The 20578-nt window shown below is 46.0% G+C and overlaps 1 protein-coding gene across 2 annotated transcripts; it reads left to right on the forward strand.

Annotated features, from left to right (window-relative positions):
* The first annotated feature begins 4864 nt into the window (after nt 1–4864).
* LOC144169466 (uncharacterized) lies at nt 4865–20324 on the forward strand. Of its 2 annotated transcripts, none has more exons than XM_077698648.1 (4): nt 4865–4965; nt 10206–10298; nt 15541–15695; nt 19838–20324. In XM_077698648.1, exons 2-4 carry the CDS (start codon nt 10247–10249, stop codon nt 20153–20155), a joined length of 525 nt encoding a protein of 174 aa, XP_077554774.1. In that variant the 5' UTR covers nt 4865–4965; nt 10206–10246; the 3' UTR covers nt 20156–20324. The 2 variants fall into 2 exon arrangements, with proteins under 2 accessions (XP_077554774.1, XP_077554775.1); XM_077698649.1 differs by having other exon boundaries at nt 4889–4965; nt 10227–10298.
* Nucleotides 20325–20578: the final 254 nt, after the last annotated feature.

Raw genomic sequence — 20578 nt, forward strand, 5'->3', positions numbered from 1 at the left:
TGCGCCATCTGGGATCCTTCCAAACATAATCTCATCCTCGCCCTCGAATCGATTCAAAACCGTGCTGCTCGTTTCGTATTTTCTAACTATTCTCGCCATTCTAGCGTAACTGCGATGAAGAAGTCGCTAAATTTGCCTGATCTGTCATTTCGTCGTAAGTGTTCACGGCTTTCACTCTTTCACAAAATCTTTCATCACAACCCCATTTTAAGAGAACAGCTTTTCACAAACCCCTCCTATATTTCATCCCGTTTGGATCATGGTTTAAAAGTTGGTGTGCCATCTAGTCGAACTAATCTTTATCATGACTCTTTCATTCCACGAACTAGCAGGGACTGGAACCACCTTCCCGCCGCCATCGCCTCCATCACGGACATAAATAACTTCAAAATCATCACCCAACAAGAAGTGCTTTGAATGTATTGTTTGCACATTTTTTTTTGTTCTCAAACCCCACTCCTTTCTGTAATGCCCTCGGGCCCTGAAAGTAAATAAATGAAATGAAATGAAATGAAATGAAAATGAACACGTCTTTAGGGTGCCTAACACCTGATCGATCACTTCTTTTCTCTAAATGTACGCGGGACACCAGTCGCGTTTGAAGTTTGAAAATGTTGGAGTACTAATATTTGCTGCCTGATAAGCCAATAGAAAATGGGAGCTGACACGGGCTCGCCACAGCTCCCATTTACTCTTTGGGAGGGAAGTACAGCAGCCTAATCTGGAAGCTCCTTAATGATGCCAGTGCAAGCGGCTAACCTACCTTTGCCGCCTACGGAGGCACCACACCAGATTTTTTCTTTAGGGTGAAGTGGAGGGAAGTTCAAGCATTCAAGCATTCAATGAAACAAATTTTCAATGTTAGAGATGTGCCGTTTAGTACAGAGCGGCATGGTATGAATGGGTGATTCATATTAGGAGCATGAGATGAGGAGAGAGGTGGGGAACATGAATTAACACACATCGACCAAAAAAATGCTTTGAACAAGAAGGGCAGTAGGACTTCTTTTTATACAATAAATACACTCATAAATATAAATGGTGCTGAAACTAATACATTTTGCTACATACCAGAACTGCAACCTTATATACAAGTAGACAGCCTTGTTGAAACGTGACGTAGCGAGCAAATAGGTCCAAGAGTACACCGTCAGAAGATTGAGGGGAAAAAACCAATGAAAACACTCTACACAAGAGTAGAGGCAAGACAAAGACAGTCACTGGACTTACAACAAAAGTTTATTGGAAGAACTCCCATAAATACTAAGCTGGTTTTTCACCAGTTTTCCCCTGAATAGGATGAACCAACAGGCCCAGACTTCCACTTTACTAAGTAGAAGATTCTCCGGCTGAGCCTACATTCTGACCTGCTACTACCTCGCGTCCAGGTGACAATTCACCCCGCCTCTTCGCTGGTTGCCTTTGCACCACCGGTGGAGAACGCGGTTTCGGCTTTGTCAGGTATTCCAGGAAGGCTAAAAAAGTTATGGGACGGGCACCGGTCCTGAGCCTCGCTCGCTCTGGCTGTAGCGAAAGATACCCGTTCGCGAAGTGCTAATTACTATTGAAATTAGGGGAAAACCAAAATGCTTTTCGCAAACAAGCACATTCTTACAGACGAAACTAGAACCGCCAGCGTCAAACCACGGTATAACCCTCTTCCATTTCTCTTGATGCTCGGCGCTAGCTGGAAACAAAGAGCGACACCGTTTAGATGCGACTGCATCTCATTCACTCGCCTTGTCCCTCCATACGGCGTTGTCCGTCCACACCCCTCCCCCTACACTATAAAAAAAATGACAGTTAGCGGCACCCGGTTTCGATCCCACGACCCTGTGGGCGGAACGCGAGGTACATGGTGCGCTTCCCACTGCGCCACAAAACCGAGACAGAATGAAATGCTACGAACGCGCCTTATATCCTTGACTCATTCAAACTACGTCAAGTTGCTACTGATACAACGCATGATGGGGCAATGATTAACACTTGCAATAAAAGAAAAAAAGCGCCCACTTACAGCAACAATGATGGAGTAAAGGTCGTTGAGACAGCGAAGCCCCAAGCATACCACTTAGAGAGATTGACCAAGATTGGCCACTAAAACATAATAATAATCATAAAACATAATAATCATACGCGTTCCCGACACGTTTCACGCGATTTCAGAATCAATCCAACGGAAACACCAAGTGAACCCCACGATGCGTCGCATCTACACAGGGTTCCCCTCGCGGGGAGGTGGGCGCAATTTTTCGTTCGCGTTTCTGTATCCTGAGAGGCAGCCCGTCAAGCTGCACGTCTTAGGCATTGTTGATCTCAAGTGCCTTGTCGGCGACGTTATACCCGGAACCCTGGCACAGGGCGTTCGCGTGACTATGAGGATAGAAACTGCTGCGGGGTGTGCTACGCGCAGCCTCTACCCACTGTCTTCGCGTCTTCGCGCTGCCGCTGTTGCCGCAGCTGCAGCGGTTCCGCCGGCAGCGAAAGCCCCATTAGGAGAGCCTGCGTCGCGTAGCAGCGGTTCTTTGAAGCATATGAAGCTCTCTCATAGGTTGACGCAGAAGTTTAGCGACCATAAGAGTATTGAAAGACTCTCGTTGTACCAAGAGCGACGGTACGTACGTCAAAATATTCACCGTGGGTTCCGCATACAAAAGGAAGATTTTAGAGCCATGAATGCTGATGGGCGTTGTAGGTAATTTTTAGCGCGAAAGTACGTGCATAAAAAATTTCTTACCGCTACCATAAGCCAACTATGGTTGAGTATTAACTTTGGCGTGCAATTAATTTATACATTCAACTCAAGGAAAGTGTTTATATCTGAAATTTTGTCCTTCAAAATAGTGGTAAATGTAACACTGTTTAACTAGCGCTAAGCTGCAGAATATCAAAGGGAGCAGGGGATGCAGTAATATTCCAGAAAATTTTGTAGTGAATATTTCTATATGCTTTTAAAGGAAAGTTGCTAAATAAAACGACCGGCAGGCGCGGAGCCCTTTTCGAAAATCGGGTGCCCAATGAGCTCCGGCACTAGGTGTCGCCGTACAAAGGGTACATGCAGGAGTCGAGTCCGTAAATACTCAATTTGCTTTAGGTGCACGGTTTCTGGTATAGTTAGAGTGCTATAAACTTGCCCTTTTTCAGATATTTTTGTGCGAAAGTTGTACGCATTCGCGCAAATCGTATACAAATGTCGGATTAAAAAGATTTGGTGAATTTAATAAACTTTGGTTAAGTTTAAATACACTCAGAAATTTTACATTTAAACGATTATTTTCCGGTGAAACTAAACTCCTTTTATTCTTTCGTGGCACTCGTTACCCTGATCTGCCATACTATAGATGAATATCTGAAGGCAAACGTTCGAAAGGTAGATTTGATTCGATATGGGGATCGCTTGTCGAATGCCGTTTTCTAGATAGCCCTTTTATCTTCCTAATAAAACATTATCCATAGTTATATAGTATCATTAGCTCCTATAGCATCATTTGTAATAGATCAGTTCCATCACACAGGCGTTTGTGAAAAATGTTTTAAGGGGTGCTACAGTAAGTTTTGGCTTTCTTCGGCACCTCTGTTTCTCTCTCTCGCTCTCTTTTTTAAATGCGCATTTTGTCCCTTCTCTCATCGACATGGTAGTCGGGACATTATCTAGCTTATTACGACGAACAATTCCGCACATGCACACAGGGCATACCATTATTTGGCAAGGCCGTAAATTTTCAATTTAGAACGCAGTACCATCACATTGGGTGATTTGTACCGAAATAACAAGGAAATCGGTGTGAACGCTTTCATGGAGCTGTTTTCCTGATGGAAAGAAAATAGATAGAAAACCATTTCTGTGCCGTGCGGTCGATATTTGGAAGGGACACATATGACACATAGTTGATACAGTCATAAAAATGAAAAGGAAAAAAAAGAAACGGCTAGCAAAATATTCCAAAGAACCCAAGTGGTGCTAGATCTATACGACATTATACCTTTTTCTCGTCGTTTCAGGGGGATTAGAAATTGTGCCCCGACGTCTACTGCATATGGTGAGAATCCCTGCGAAGTACACATCGAGAAAGAGCCTTTTGTAGTCCTTGCTTATGGTTTATATAACCAGCGAACATTCACATATTACCTTGACGTATCACACTGTTTTGTGTTTAAAATGGCGGAAATAGACTGTACCACGCATTCCCCCCGTTGAACTCCCACGTAAAACGTAAAAACCGTGCATTAGAATGGTTTCACAGCATTGACCATCGCTCACAAAAGCATCTTTTATCCGGGATAATAACCACGTAATTGCCATTTCCCAAACGGGCTTATAATTTCGGTCCTAAGGTGTCGAGTCTGCGGTGAAAAGCCATACTTAGGAGAAATTGTCCATGAAAACAAACAGCAAGGTCACCATGCTTTGCTGTTCGGAAACAACCGGTCCTACTCAGTCTTAAACACTGCGAAAATATAGGTCCATGCAAATAATTGCTGTGGGTAATAAAATAATCAACGCCGCCTAGCAGAAACGCTTCGGAACGCAAGCATTCTTTGGCAGGCGTGGGGGGCGTATTCTGCATCCGGCTTCCTCGCCTCTCCGATATTGGATACTAATCAGTCGCTGTCTTTATCATATTTACTTAAACCCAGTTCCGGTAAAACTTCCTTTGTCGATATTTCTAGAACACGCCGCTGAAAAGCAAACCATTCTTCGTACAGTTTACCGCATGGCGATATTGCAGGAGGAACTATGCAATACATAAACCTCGGCCCCTGCCGTCCGGCCCGCTACTGATAAAGCGTACGCTGACTTATCACTGCTCCATTTGTTTTTGTTTACACAATCATACCTCATATCTTTTTTTCTAAAAAACAACAAAATAGCACCTTCCCGAGGCATCATAAAAGAGGATGCCCATTTGTTCCAGGAGGGAAGTCTCGAAGTTGGTGGTCTACTCTCGTCTTCATCCGCGATCAGTGAGTACTTCTTCACCATATAATCCTTCTGGCAAAAATATATGTTGTTTGGGACATGTACGCTGTCTGCAGGTTAGAGAAGAATTTATTTGTCAGGAATATAATAAAAACAGCGCGTGAACAGGGCCCTAACGCTTTGCAGCCTCCATACTGACGTAGAGGACACTGGCAAACCAGTCCGAGTATCGTGACGACTTGCGTACAGTTGACTTTATTACTGGCAGAGAACAAGAACTATACGTTGCTGTTCAATGCACAGTAAAAATTTTCAAGTCAAAGCACAGAAATCATAGCTGCAAGTAAGTAGGTGCTCCGATGCTAGATTAGTGACCTCACGAAGGCCCGTAAGGGCCCTTTCTAAGGCGGCTGATCATGTTCTAACACGCCCACCATTGCTAGACTTGAAAAAAGAACGGCCTCACGGAAAGACCTCGGCGTCAGGCCAGAGGAGGGTGTTCCGCAGAGACGTCCCCCTATCTATAGATGCAGCCGGGGAGTTAGCGTGAAGGATAGATGAAGTGAGGGGAATTGCTCGTAGCCTACTGTTCAGCCCTGCCACCATGCACACATCAGCTGTTCCCATAAGACGAAAGATGAGAGTAGAGTACATAGCTCTCGGTATGTGCGGTAAGTTGGAACACGATGACGCCGATAACAGTGCGAATGCATTAAATGGCCGTTCAGAGAAAGGGGCTGCACCCGGCGTGTGAAGCTGCAAAACGGCCCATGAACCTCTCATTGGCCCCGACCGGCGGAAGTGTATTGGCCAACTCTTTCCTGAGACTGTCTGGACGTTCGGCTTAACGCTATGCTTCTATTTCTAGCAACGCTTACAAGTACCGCAGCCTGATCTATGCTGAGTTTGTGTCACATCACACTTCGTTATTCTCGATGTTGGGGCAGTCGAACGTTAATCCCAAACGGGTGTTATAAATAACCCCAGATAGACTGCCCGCACGATTTTTTTTACGTTGCTGCGAGTGTTATAATTCACATGTTTCATACACCTAATGTACCCTATACCAGTCACACCAAGCAGCGTAACAGCAACAGCGAGTGAAGCCGCTCGATGCTGCAGTACGTTGGGTACCTCTACGAAGATAAAGTGTCTAGACCATCAGCAAGTGATACCTCGGCAGTATTGATCGTGGCCTTTACGCTAGTAAACCAGAAACACCCTGCAGCCAATCTGTGAAACATTACTAGGAGAGCAAAACTTGAAGGAGCACCAAGTAGCGTGAGGGCATTTGCATCCTAAGACTTTTACGAGTGCGTGCAAGCTGAGGCGGAATTTTGACGTTGAAAAGGGCAAGCAAGGAGGATAGCCTCACGCTACCAACTAGGTGGGCCTACACAGAGTTGAGGGGAAAATAAGCAACAAAAGTTTGGCAATATAGACAATTTAATTAGCGCTGTGGTTGGGCTGATGCCGACCCGGTCACCCGGCAAGATGATGTGACTCGAAGGAACGGGTCAGGAAGGGGGCTGGCGCTGGACCTCGGAGACGGGGCCTTTCACTCTGGGGCCGGGGTGCACGGGGTGCGCTTGCTCTGTTGGCTCGGAAAGGTCGGGACTCTCGTTCCAGGGCACGATGGTGTACTCGCACCCTGCAGGGCCATGGAGGCGAAGTCAATGGGCTGCTGTGGGCTCGCTGACCAGCGTAGAAGGGTACGAGGGATGGATGTTGTCTCGATCCTGGCCGGGACTCGGGAGCGCTTTCGGATGTCTCATACGTCGTCTCCTACGACGGCGGGTGGCGAGATAGCGATAGAAGGGTGTGTGGTTCTTCCTATGGCCTCCCCCGGCTCGTGGAGGGAAGGTGGAGCCGGGTGCTGGTTCGAGGAACGGGTGGCTGGCCAGTCGATGCGGCCTCCGCGCGCGTAGGCGACGCTTCTAACGGGAGCCGGGAAGGTCAGCATGGTGGTGGCTCCAAAGGGCGGTCATTGCTCGAACACGGGGTTGGACGCGATTCAATTCTTCTGGGTTTCGGTGTACGCCGTCGGCTGCCGGTATCAATGTCAGAACGTCACACAGCTGTAAGCTTCTCAATCGTAGCAATGCGTATAACCAAGTCAATTCGAAATGCTGATTGAGAGGGAGCCCTGTCTATCATAGTCGAGGGCCAGGTAGTTCGCCTTCATTGATTATTTAGAGGTCCAACGAAAAAAAAAACGAAAGCGTGTAATGCATCCATTCCTCAGAGCTTTTTTTCCTCTGTGTGAAAAAGCCTCACAATGGCACCAACAAGTGCCTGCGACGTGAAAAAGTGAGGAGGAGATTATACTTAGAATCCGGCTTCACTGTATCTCTTTTCTATATATTATATGTTATTTGTTTCAATTTTTATTCACAAGCATGAGACAAAGCTTACCTGTAGTTTTTTGTTGCCATGGTATTTATTTTTTTCTCGTGACACAAACCAACGGCAAATATATTTCTATGACAATAGTCACCTAAAGGATTTTTTTCTGTCTACTTCATGCAACACTAATTTCGGCAGCGCCTCAGCTTAGTGTAAAATTACACTGCGAAGGCGTGATGCCGGGATCCCCGGCAGTAACCTAAGTAAACTTAAATTGTTTGTGATCAGGGTCAGTTTCCGAGAGTGCCATTTTCAGTCTAAAGCCCTACAGTGAGAAACAATTCTCAAGGGAGGTTAATAACAATACGCATTCACTATATTATGTGGTTCACAGAGAATTAAGTGAAAAAGGATTTGACTGACGGCTTCAGAATCATAGCGTCTTCATGCTAAAAGAGAGAACGCAGAAGCCAGACCAAATGGTGGATGTCCTTACGTACTATCCGAAGCTCTGGGTATCTTAAGGTGATAAAGGTGCAGCGACAAAACTATCGCAACTGTTGGTTTAGTGCCTATCTGTGGCCACAATAGAAACCGTAATAACTATTTGAAAAGCGCTTCTAGGAATAGCACAGGAAGGGCAGGAACCAACAAAATAAAATTCCTGAAGAAGTTACAGCTGCAGAGAGCCAATCCCGAAGTACTGTAGTCCACTGGTGGCGCATTTGACTTGCATATGCTGACGGCAGGCGTCGAAAAAACGAAGTGGGAAAAGTATATAAAACTTAACAAAACTTGTTGCTGTTCTAGTTGGTACATAGTTTAAAACGTGGCGCAAACTAGACGTGGACGAATGAAATAACGTAAGACATATACGCCTGTATATGTCTTACCTCGTTTTCTTCGTCCACGTTTAGTTTGCGCCACGTTTTCTTTTTCCTTGATACAGTGTGTTTCGACGGTAATTGGAACACTTTAAACAATTTTTCTGAGCGAACCGCCGCTCTTTTCGCGCTCGAACTTCACACGAAGGTCGATTTTGTGGTCTATTTTGTTTGACACCGGGAACAACGACGGTACTTACCTGTTTATCCTGAAAATAAATAAAAACGATTTTCGCCTATGGGAAAATGGCGGCTATTTGGACGTGTGAGCCAGAAAACCGGGTTTTCTGGTCGTCCGTTAGCTCATTTCTAGGTGCATTTTGTGATCGTCTGCTGCACCATTTGGCTCCGTACGTGAATCGCAAACATGCGTTTCACTCTGCAGGTGGTTCCGTCGTTCCAACATCAACTTGCGCTGACTCGCACGTCCAAATCGGCCGCCATTTTCCCATAGGCGAAAATCGTTTTTATTTATTTTCAGAATACGCAGGTAAGTACAATCGTTGGTCCCGGTATCAAACAAAATAGACCACAAATTGCGACCTTCGTGGCAAGTTTGAGCGCGAACAGAGCGGCAGTTCGCTCACGAAAATTGTTTAAAGTGTTCCAATTATCGTCCCAACACCCTGTATACAAAACTCTCCTGTATACTGCGTATTCAAACGGTATCAAAAAACAATTTACGGCTTTTCTTTTGCCAAATAAGCGCCCCGGCGCTATAACAAGCCCACCAATTGATAAAGTACAAGTTACAGTACTGGTGGAGGCATTAACCGCACTTATATGTAAATTTTCTTTGTAGGTGGCGTCATCCGCAGGCTTGCACAAAAAATGGTCGTAGTCCTGAAACGAACACAAAAACAAAATACAAGTTTGAGTCCGCCAAAAAACTGCATTGTGCCTGGTTTCTATGATGTAAATTTTGTCAACAAATTTAGACACCACACTGTATAAAAGTACATAAAGTATAGGCAAATTACCAGTATAATCTCCGCTTGCCCTTAATCTCGTCACAGGCACTTGTTCGTGCGAGTGCACGCCACCGACTAAAGCCACCTCTAACAAACATGAATGTGGCGTTTTAGTGGACCCTGGGTTTGAGTTATGCCTTACCGCGTGTTAACGCAATGCCGAGATTGAGCTGTGACAGTCATAACTGCCTTTTTAATATTTCCCTTATAACATCCCCGCTGACGTTGTGTAGCTCAAAATGTAGAGGTTTTCTCAATATGTCTTTCGATTTTTTTATATAAAAGAAACATGTTTTGGGGCAGCGAGTGAGCTGAGGGAGTTACCATAGTCTACTTCTTCCGAAGAAAGAGAGGTGGTATTTTTTTGCCATAGTACCTGTAATTGTAAACGCAAAGTTGACGACGACCTGGCGGCATCTCTGTGTGGCCTTGTAACCGGGCGAGCCGAAAACGTCGCTAACTGTAGTTTGACCGTGCTTCATTACAATGAACAAACATAGGTTCCAATTTCCTCATTGGGGTATTGAAAGTTTGTTTCTAGTTGCTGAATTCGAGTGAAATGAAAACCTGGGCCTAAAGTGCAGTTCATGAAGCAGGGACGTACCTGGCACCATGTCGTTGCAGAGCCTGAACCCTCCACTATGGTTTCCTAGGTTGAACCCCTTTAGCTAAAAATCCGGTTCCTGCTGCACTGTGTGCCTTGTCAGGAAACCAACTTATGGGTTGCCCGTTTTTGTTTGCTCCCACATGCAAATCATAAGCCATTTTGGCACGTAAAAGTGTTGGAAGCAAGCGGGTAATTAGAAATATGTACTTTAAATGCAAATGTCAAAGTACTAAGAGCCTTTAGACTCATGGAACCAAAGTTTAACATGACATGAACTGCTCAGTGTTTCGATTCAAGCAAAGTTGTACGCTTTCTTCACGGTCCTTTTAAGGCAGGAAGCAATGTTTCACTTTCATGAAGAATTCAGACGTGCCAAGTTTTCATTCTTTGCCTTGCAAAAATGAGGAACACTTCGGAAGTGTTTCAGCTTTGTTATAATTGTTATCGAATGCAGACCCTTTTCTTTATGTTTCCAGGTACGATCTTCCTGTTCATAGGTTTCTTTTAAAGAAACACCATGACGAAGATTGCCGCTGCATTGGTCCTCCTTGGCCTCAGCGCCTTTACTTGTGAGTAGAAAATGGTGTGATGGATGTAAAAATGTTGGTTGCAACAGCGCAGGGTGTGATGTGTGGCTGAAATGTTTCAAAACCTTGTACTGGGGAAAAATGTGTTGGGAGCAGTGGGTGAGGCATTGCAGGTTGCTTCACAGAGTCTGGATGATGATTTCCTACCACTGACTGCCATATTTTAAACGCCGGCAATATTGTAATAAAAATGATGTTCACGAGCCTCTGGCCTATAGCTAGACGCTATATTAGGGCCTCTATCAGACGCAATAGCAGGGCTTCTAACCAGATAATTAATGCTAGTCAATTTGGGTTCTTTATATGTATTTGGGTAACTTATGACACGTTAAATTGAAAGACATTTACAGTAACCTGTCATGGAATACTAAGCCTTCAGTAGAAATCACATGGCGAGAAAGGCACTTGTTTTAGGGATGCAAAGGCGTAAGATCTTCCATGGTGACAAACACATTTAGAGGCAAGCGACCTAGCCAGAATTTCTTCAAACGAATCTACTTTCTGAAAGAAAGCCCTCCGGCACCCCCCCCCCCCACACACACACACAAACAAAAAAAAAGCTCTGGAGAACAAGAGTACACAAATCCCAGTAAAAATTTTCACAGAAAAATTACGTAAATGTGCATCATCTGAGTGAAATGCACAAATTACAGCTGTTATGGTGGTGTCATGGTGTGATTTTAAGCACAGGTTCTAAATGATATCAGGAGTCTTGAAAGCGGGCGATTTCGAGATACTTTAGGAATAATGTTGTCAGCAGCATATGACCAGCTGTTTTATGCTGAATATTCCTCCATCTTCTTTTGGAGCTAACGTGGAGTATTAATCTTGATGGAAAAGTAGCCCTACGTACTGCACGTGGGTATCAAAGCCAAGCCCATCTGTTGCATGCAAACCGCATTGTCGGCGATCTTTACGCGGAAACCCCTATTTTAACGTTGGGGTAGCGTTCCTCGGTGGGTATTCTTTCCATCCCGTGTGTTTATGGTGCACTACATTTCATCACTTTAACGTTGGCTTCGAATATGGGAAATGTTATTGCGAGACTCTGTTACCCCGACGCAGTCTATGAAGTTGGGGTAACGACACTTCCGCAATGATTGTTTCCCTCAACTACACAACAGTGATGTCACGAAACAAAAAGAAGTCCTCGTACTAATCTTATTAAGCATAAAAAGAGAAGCTAAGCTCCAGCTAGTGCTGAGCATAGCACCCAAACTTTAAAAGGCGATAATCAGTCTTCGGTATGCATAGCAATGCATCTATCTGACTCTGATGTCGCAAGTGACCGTAGTATATGAATCTGCGTACTCACTCCCTCCTGTTGGTGAGGTCGAACAACAAAATGCTTTCCCTTCACGCGGACAGCGGACAACCTCCGCGTTGCCTTCGATGCTGTGACTCTGCAGATACAAATTCTACAAAGCTGCCCAAGCTGATCATTGAGCCCGAACACAACACGCATTTCGACAAACGAATACAATGGCATATAGCACCATCTGCTTCGGCAGCAGTGCTGGTTGACTTTGCCGGTTAATTTCTAGCTTGTACGCCATTTAAACCGAAGAAAAGGTCGGGGCATTCACTAACGGAATACTAACAAGTTACTTGTCCCAGTATACACTAGGTACTTAGTAACTGGAGGTAGTAAATGTAGCATTTGTCAGAATTACTAACCGAAGCAGGCAGTAACTACCACTACCCCAACTAGTAAAGTCACAGCGATAGCACTCTTCTGAGCTACATGCGTTTACTAACTGGCCATGCACAACCTAGTCATGAGCACGACCTTAACCTAGTGCATGCTACTTCCTACACTCAGTTAATGTACTAACCATGCATTTGTTAGTGACAGAGCCTACGTACAAACTACGGGGTAGTAAGGCTCGTAAGGAGTTAGTAAATACGGCCGTTACTACCATTTTACGACCTTTTTTTATTTAGAGTGTACTGAGAAAGCACTCGGGAGGCCACGTTTAAAATCGGAGTGCTGTAACTGCCTCCTTCAGTAAAAGCTAGTTAATTCGAACTCGGTTAATTCGACCTCACGGTTAATTCGAGCTGACGCCCTGGTCCCTGCACACACCTGTATATGTCAATGAGGAAACCTCCCAATAATTCGAACATGTCGGTATCCAAAAAGGGTTAATTCGAACTGGGATCCCCTTGTTTCCATCGCTTCTCGCAGAATAAGTCGGTCCGGAATGATTACAATGTGTTGCAAATTCAAACGAAAGAAAATTTGTTGTAGATGGCAAGCAACGAAACAGAAAACCATCAGCGTAGCGCGGGCGCTACGCTGCTCCGGTAGCTTATTTCGGTTCTGCAGCGTGTGCCGCGCCGCCGACGCCAGTGCTCCGGCGGACGCCGTAGCAGGTTTTCTTCGTTCCGCGGTAGCTAGTCTGGGCCTGCGATCACGTGGCATGCGCAACAAACGTCTAGTTGCGCCTAATTCGCGCTAATGAGTCCAGAGGTGGCTTCTTTGTGTTCTGCCCGCGCAGTGTGGCGCGATGTGCATTCATTATGGCGCCCGCCCGTTAATTCGAACCCCCCTTAATTTGAACAATTTTATGGTCCCGTTCGAGTTCGAATTGACGAGCTTTTACTTTACTACTTTACTACGACCAGCTCTCGCGCTAGCTCGGTCACATAAGAACACATTCGCGCCTGCTTTCTCAAGCCGGTGCACATCGCTTTGTAGGTTTGCAGCTTTCTGCATTAATTTTAACGGTGTGTTCCCGGCTAAAGCGTACAGTCAACCAAACACGTCTACTGGTTGACGGCTCTTTCAACCAACGCTTGCTAAGTCCTTCACCGGCCGACCTCTTTGCTTGGTGGCTGGTTTATTCGCTTCCTGGTTTTCTCAAAATGAAAGTCATTTGCGCAGTTCATGTGCTTGAAGGCGTACGTCATGAATACCAAGGACGCCTCTTTACGTACAACGTAGCTTAAAAACTACAACCGCTGGAAGATGGACCACGACAACGTGTTGAGGGAAACATAAAATTAATTGGGGCACACGATAAATTACTGAATTTTGATTGAGGTGAATGAGCGAGAAACATTGGTTGTTGAAGTGAGGCGGGGGCTGGGTAGGGAAAGTGAAGAAGGGTGCTTGCTCTATAGCCCGACGCAGGGTGTCCAACTGGAACTGAACCGAACCGAAAACCGGAAAAGAACCAGTATTGTTGCCGGAACTGAACCCGAACCCGAACCGTTGTTCTTTGATCCCGCTGAACCCAAACCGGAATAAGGCGACGAAATAAATAATGGTTTTCGGTTTACGACAAAACGGTTCGACCATACCATTGTTGATAATGAGTGGTGAGTGTCATTTGGGACTTTTCTCCTTCATGAACCATCAACTTCGTAATCGATCAAGCGCATATCCCCTTCAGGTGAATCGAAGCGAACTAAACGCTCTTCTCGTAGTCACAACATTTAGAAAAACTCGGCACCAGTACTGCAATCATATGTTGCTGATGGTCGAGCAAGCAGTGGGCGCAAGATGGGCGAAAAGAATTTCACACTCTAGGCCACCAGGAGTACGTTTGGAGCACCTATTTTGCACTTCCCTCACAAAGACTCTGAAGGGGCTATCAGGCCGCGAGATTTCTTCACAGCGCATCGACAAAGTTTTAAACCCTTAATGTGTCTACTTGCAGCCCCTAAAAAGGGTTGAAATTTTGGCTGGTTGGCACATAATCGACAGAATTAAAACAATAGCGCGACAGAAGAAGGAGGAGGAGGAATAATCATTTATTGATTCCTCTAAAAGGAAAGTTGAGCGCTGGATGATCGCCACAGTAGTAGCATTGATCATCCAGAAGGGACACAGGAAAAAAAGGGAAGCAAACTTGCGCTGAATATAGAAACGATGTGTTTTTATTGGTTCGGGGCATCGGCTTTACAAAAGCGAGGCAAACTCCAGGCAACGAGAAGTTTGGTACTATAGATGGTATTCATTGAAAAGTTTCGCTGTCAATTTATTCTCCTGGCAACACTGGAAACGACCGTGTCTGTGTCGCTTTGACGCAGACATGGCAGGGCCTCTGCCACTACGCCCACACCTTGCAGAAAAAAAATATGACATTGGCGTGCGTCGTCTTCCCCATTTCTACCCGATGCTCAGCCGTGGTATCAATAGATTGATATTAATTGTACTCACATTGGAGTCGAGGAATTGCTTTGCGCTTCGTGTGCAACAGTTTGGAACATAACACACACCTCGTGTGCTTAGCACGGACAAGTACCGGCGTCTCGCGGAGCCCTACGTAACCAGTGACGGTGCACCACATCGTTTCCCGCGTGCGTGCCCCGCCAGTGAATATAACCTATAGTCTCGTGTACAGGAAAATCTGCTCTTCACAGTTTGATGGAACTTCCGGTTGTGTTTGCGTGGGTGTGTGGCCTCGCTTTACGTGAAACTTTGTTGCAGATTTATTTGTAATGGGGATGCACGCAGGATTCACTCTTGATTGTCGTGGTAGCAGGCCCGATAACGCAGTGCTCGGTGCTTTTCTCTGCGGCGTCTGCTTATGCGCTTGGCTAGGGGCGCTATTGGACCACAAAAAAAGCCTACTTGGCCTTATTTTTGAAAAAAGATAGCCTTTCATAACTCGCTCACTCCCATTATGCCCTCAGGGACATTATTTTCACACGCACAAATGAAGAACAAAAATCTTTCCAATTTTCTGCTGCACAACATCAGCAGTGACGTCACAAGGAGATAATGTGAACAGAACTCGCTGTATGCTAACTCCTTGTTAGCATCTAAACGGAACAAGAGGTAACCATATATCCCAGAGTGATGTCTCTTGGAGGTGGCTCTATGTAGCTTCTAGTACTAGATAAGTGCTGGGGGAAAATTGGCTGGTGTGTTTTTCTTAATATCTGGCCTAAGTATTTAAGGTATTTTTATACTGCACCACGCCTACTCAAAAAAAAGGGCATTTTGAATGACCAAAAATCGAATTTCACTTTTATGGTGAATTTTAACTCCGAAACTTGTTCTTCGCAGTTCGCTAACAATTCCGCTTTGGACCGGTTCATAATATGGTTCAAGGGATGATTTTTGGGAACCGGGACTGAACCGGAACGATATGAATTTGCATGAACCCGAACCGTAATAGAACGGGTATTTTTCCGGTTCGACACTCTCGCCCGACGTGCAGTTTGATACGTTTCCGAAGAAACGTGTTCCCGACCACTTTTCTCTTCTCAGGTCAAGCACTTGTTGTGCCAGAGGACTCGTCGTCGCTCGTTGCTCCGCTACCAGGCGTTGACTTCAACGTAGACAGCAACGAAGCCGTTCAAGTTGGAAAAATTCTTCGCAGCGTTGCGCGGGACCTGTATAGCGAAGGACAGCACGACAATGAGGTGAGAGAAAGAAGAACTTGCGTTACGCTAAGAGCTTGCAGAAAGTTGCGATGCACACACGTTAGGTAAGCAGTACAGTATGGGAAGGTACAGTCCTCACGGATTGAAACACGACACTGCGAGGGCGTGGCCACCGGAACATGCATCGGCGCCGGTGGACGCCCGTGAGAGCTAGGGGTTGCATTGTGGTATACCGCGAAAGCGAGAGCGTTTTGACGGTAGGTTTACTCCTTCCGGTTGCGAATGAGCGGGTCTGTCGTTCCCTGCAGCGACAGCGGGGCGCTGCGAGCCTGGTGCGCTGGAACGCGTTTGAGCACCGGTCCTGCGGTGCGCACAGCCAATTTCGCGACATCGCCTGCCCGCGCGCTCTTTTTACGCGTGCCCTTCTGATGCGGCACAGATAATGTGCATGTAAGGCACGGCCTCGCTCATCTGAATAAAACGAACGTCTGCACGAAGGAACAGAAAACTTCATTCCAGGATGGAAGCTAAAAAAGGGAAAGACGCCTTTGCACACACGTTCGCGTGTAGTTCGGTGCATTAGTACTTCGTCGGCTCTGCTCTTTTTTTTTTAGTTTATATCATGGAATAAATTTGCTGCTCCTTCGTACAGACGTTCGTATTATTCAGATGAGCGTGACCGTGCCTTACATGCACATTGTTTGTGCCGCATCGGAAGTGCACGCGTAACAAGAGCACGAGAGCAGACGATGTCTCGAAATTGGCTGCCCGCACCACCCGGCCGAATATCAACGGCGAACCGGAATTGGTAACCGGTAACCGGAAGCAGTAAGCTTACGGTCAAAACGCTCTCACCCTCGCCGTATACCACAGGGCAACACCTAGCTTCCACGGGCGTCCACGGGCGGCGCTGCATGTACCGCCGGCCACGCGCTTGCAGTGTCGCGTTTCAATCTGTGAGCACTGTACATTGGGCATAAATTTCTAGCAGAAGATTGACAGCGCCCCTGCTTGCTTCAATGTAGTGCAAAGGCGATAATTTTTTTCCGTCCATGCAACATAGCTCCCTGCCCTGTCTCCCCCTCTCACCCACCCGCTCTTCCCGTCCCTTTCGCTCATTCCGCGATTAATGTCATTACTCTTGCTCAATTCAATTTTCGCGCGTTCAGAATGCTCGCAGGTGTTATGTAGAGGCAGCGCGCGTGTTGGGGCCGAAGCACCTTAAAGGGACCCTGCAACACTATTTTCAACTTTTTTTTTTTAAATCCTAAATGCTTGAGAAACGTAGTCACCCAGCACTCCGAGTACTTAGATTAGGGGGTCGCAAAGTACCTCAGCCAAAAATTACTCATCTATGCCCATTAGATAACGTGGAGACTCGCTCAAAAGATTTTTTCCTCTTTCGGGGTCTCCACGTTCTTCGACCTCTCAAATTACGCCATTAAGACTATGTAGTGGCTGTTGGCCGGATTTCCTTCAGTTGCAGCAGTGAACGCTTTTCGACAGCAACTTTAAAAATAACGCCACGAAAGCAAAGCAGAAACTGAGGGCACGTCTGCTGCGACGAGCAAATCACACAGTGCCGCTCTGTGCTGGCGATAAGTATAGCTTTCGCAGTGCTTCCAGACGCGAAGGAAAGAGTGGAAGTGTTTATCGAAAGTGTTTCAGGGTCCCTTTAAGGCCAAGGCTTGTCGGGCGTCCGGCATCCGTGCTGACGGCCCAGCACCGTGTAAATCTAAACATCTGTGAACAAAAGGTTCACAAAAGGTGTGAGAGAGAGAGAGAGAGACGCACAGCACCATGTAAATCGAAACATCTGTGAACAAAAGGGTCACAAAAGCTTAACAAGATAAAATAAAAGGTTCACAAAAGGCTAGAGAGAGACAGAGAGAGAGACAAGGAGAGAGAGGGAGGGCACATGGTAAGCCGTGCTGCGCATGCGCGAGGAGCATTGGGCTGGATTGGATTGAATTGGATTTGGATTGTATTGGTGTGGATTGGATTGGATTTAAATTGATAGGATTGAATTGGATGAAATTGAATAGCATTGGATTCGATTGAATTGGAAATCGTTTTAGCAGCAGTAAGCACTCTCACGGTGGTTTTACGGTAAGAACGATCGCCAGTGCTTCGCCCACTCGTCATGATTCACTTCGTGGAGATGCGTGATTTTTTTTACCTTTTCTGTCTGATGTGCTTGGAGCAGTTCGGGGCGCGTTTTTGATTGATTGATTGTAGGGTTTAACGCGCCGACGCAACGCAGGCGATGAGGCGCGCCGTAGTGGAGGGCTCCGGATTAATTTTGACCACCTGGGGATCTTTATCGTGCGCCGAAATCTCGTACACACGGGCGTTTTTGCTTTTCGCCTCCATCAGAAAAGCGGCCGCCGCGGCCGGGAATCGAACCCGCGACCTCGTGCTCAGCAGCGCAACGCCTTAGCCACCGAGCCACCGCGGCGGGTGGGGCGCGTTTTTGATGTGTGCTTTTGAATATCTGCGATAGGTGACATCATTTCTAAAGCATTTTGGTTTTCAATTGCAATCGTAAAGACCGATCAGATCCTATATTATTAACAGAAAATTGCCCGCGTATCTGAATTCGCTACAAATATCATGGTAAAACGAGAGTCCTTTGCCCGGTGTGCAATATAAATGCCTCTCTTTTCCCTCTCCTGCCCACCTCTCCCGTTCTTCTTTTCCGGTCTCGCTCCTCCCACGATAAACACGGTGGGGGTGTGCTCTAGTCAATTCTATTTTTCCGCACTCCGCTGCTCGTGCGTCATCTCTTAGATCCTTTCGTTGCAGCACAAGGTGGAATGCTGCCGCGAGGTTTAGGCTCGTGTGTGAGTTCTTTCCTGTATTTAAGGTCAAAACAGTGTTTTTAATGCCAATTTGTATTTGCTATCACCAATATCAATTCATTTAAAGGACACTGCCTCGTACCAGTTAGATACGGAAGTTTTGCTTGAAATATGCCTGATGTTTCCGTTTGGCTCAACAATGTTCACAATTATGGTGCCAGATTTAGTGGTTTCGACAGATTGTGCCTACCTAAAATCTCGTTCCGGAATGTCTATAACTTCTGGCCGGGTGACTGAATGGAGGGACAGACAGACCGACCGACCGACCGACAGACAGACAGACAGACAGACAGACAGACAGACAGACAGACAGACAGACAGACAGACAGACAGACAGACAGACAGACAGACTAATTTTTTCTCGTTTGGGTAGCCAGACACAGACTAGCGTCTGTAATGTAGTACAGGTAGCCTGGGAGCGGCGCAGTGAAGCATATCCTTAGAACACGAGATGCTATGACATGCTGAGCCAACAGCTGCAGGTGAACGACCGGTAGTGTTTCGTAATGCGGCGACTGGCTCGAAAACCACACAGGCCACGACAGGACCGTAGATGTGATAAGGAAGATAAGGATTACACAGTGAGACTGGGCCGAAACGTGACGACATGAGCGATGGAGAAAACACAGAGGTAAAGTAGATAGCAGCCAGTTGAGCGGCTCGGTGACCAGCGCCGGTGCAGATAAGATAGTACCCAGATGGCCTAAAAATCGGGTATCACCGAAGAAAGGGTGGTGCGCCAGCCTATGACAGTCGGGTTGCTTTTCCATAGTTGGTAAGACGAGCTTCACCTGTAGACCACATCATCATGCTCTAGCCCTTTACGATGGACACCCGGCAACAGACCCTAGGAGCTGTTGTGCCGTTGGTGTACAACGCAAACGTCGAGACTTGTGGGCAGAAATAAAAAAAAAATAACGAGCGACTTGTTGGAAAAAATAATAAATAAAGATCTGTCACAAAATACACATGGAAAGTTGTTTCGCAACAAGATAAAGAGTTCTGGCGACGTTTCTGGTTACGGCTTAAAAAATGTTGACAGGAACAGGTACATTGTAGAGGTGTTTGTATGTAAGAGCGTTGGATTAACGTTACACCAACTGGCTTTGAAACGTACCGCACGACCTAAATCGCAGGAAAAGGCGCGGTACAGCTTAACGGCTGTAGTTCAAGCGCGGTTTGAAGTATTATAACATTTTTCCCATGTACAGTGTACCAGAGGTACGCAGTTATAATCAAATACATTCAATTGGACGTGACTAGCCATTGACTCTCAGAACAAAAACTAAAATAATACCTCTGACGTTTTCTCTTTTTCAGGCTGATGAGTACTTCATCAAGCCACTCTGGGGAAAAATTGTGGAAGCCGTCAGGCGCGCTGTAAGGAAGACGATGAACACCGTCGGAGAAGCTGTGAACGAAGCGGCGGCTAGCATTAACGAAGCCACCCGTGAGGCTGCGCAGAGGGCCAAAGAGCAGGCGTTAAAGATTCTGGAAAAACTTCTTGGCGACAATGCGGCTCGATATGAGGGCGATGAATTTGACAACAAGGCTGACTTTGTACGTGTTCTCTGTGTACGCATTGACGGAGTCGGCAAAAGCCTTGTAGATGCAGGCCGAAAAAGTGGTAATCAGTGATAAGCTCCGAAATAAAAAAGCCTCTAGGATAAATGTTTCAGCAGACAATTAAATTAAAGTGGCTTTCTCGTTGAAGTGATCCGATGGAAACATGGAGATCAAATATATGCACTGAATCTACTTGGAACTATCCCAAAAATAAATATTTTGCAGAGATTCTCTTGTGATCCTTTCGGTGTGCGTGAAAACTTACTCCTACTTTTCAGGCTAAACCAGCACTTTTATACGCTTTATACACAATGCGAAAGTTGAAATCCATACATAACACTTACAAAACCAGCAAACTAGTTGCACTCTTTTGTGATGTAGGAAGAACACAGGAATGCAGTCTATCGACTATGCAGTATAATGAATGCAGTATATCGGCAAGGAATAAGGGATCTACGACAACCACTCCACCCTTAAGAACAATACATTTCCTCC

Source organism: Haemaphysalis longicornis, unplaced genomic scaffold (assembly GCF_048455015.1).
Source record: "Haemaphysalis longicornis isolate Haplotype H1 unplaced genomic scaffold, Haemaphysalis longicornis Haplotype H1 scaffold_2, whole genome shotgun sequence".
Lineage (NCBI taxonomy): Eukaryota > Metazoa > Arthropoda > Arachnida > Ixodida > Ixodidae > Haemaphysalis > Haemaphysalis longicornis.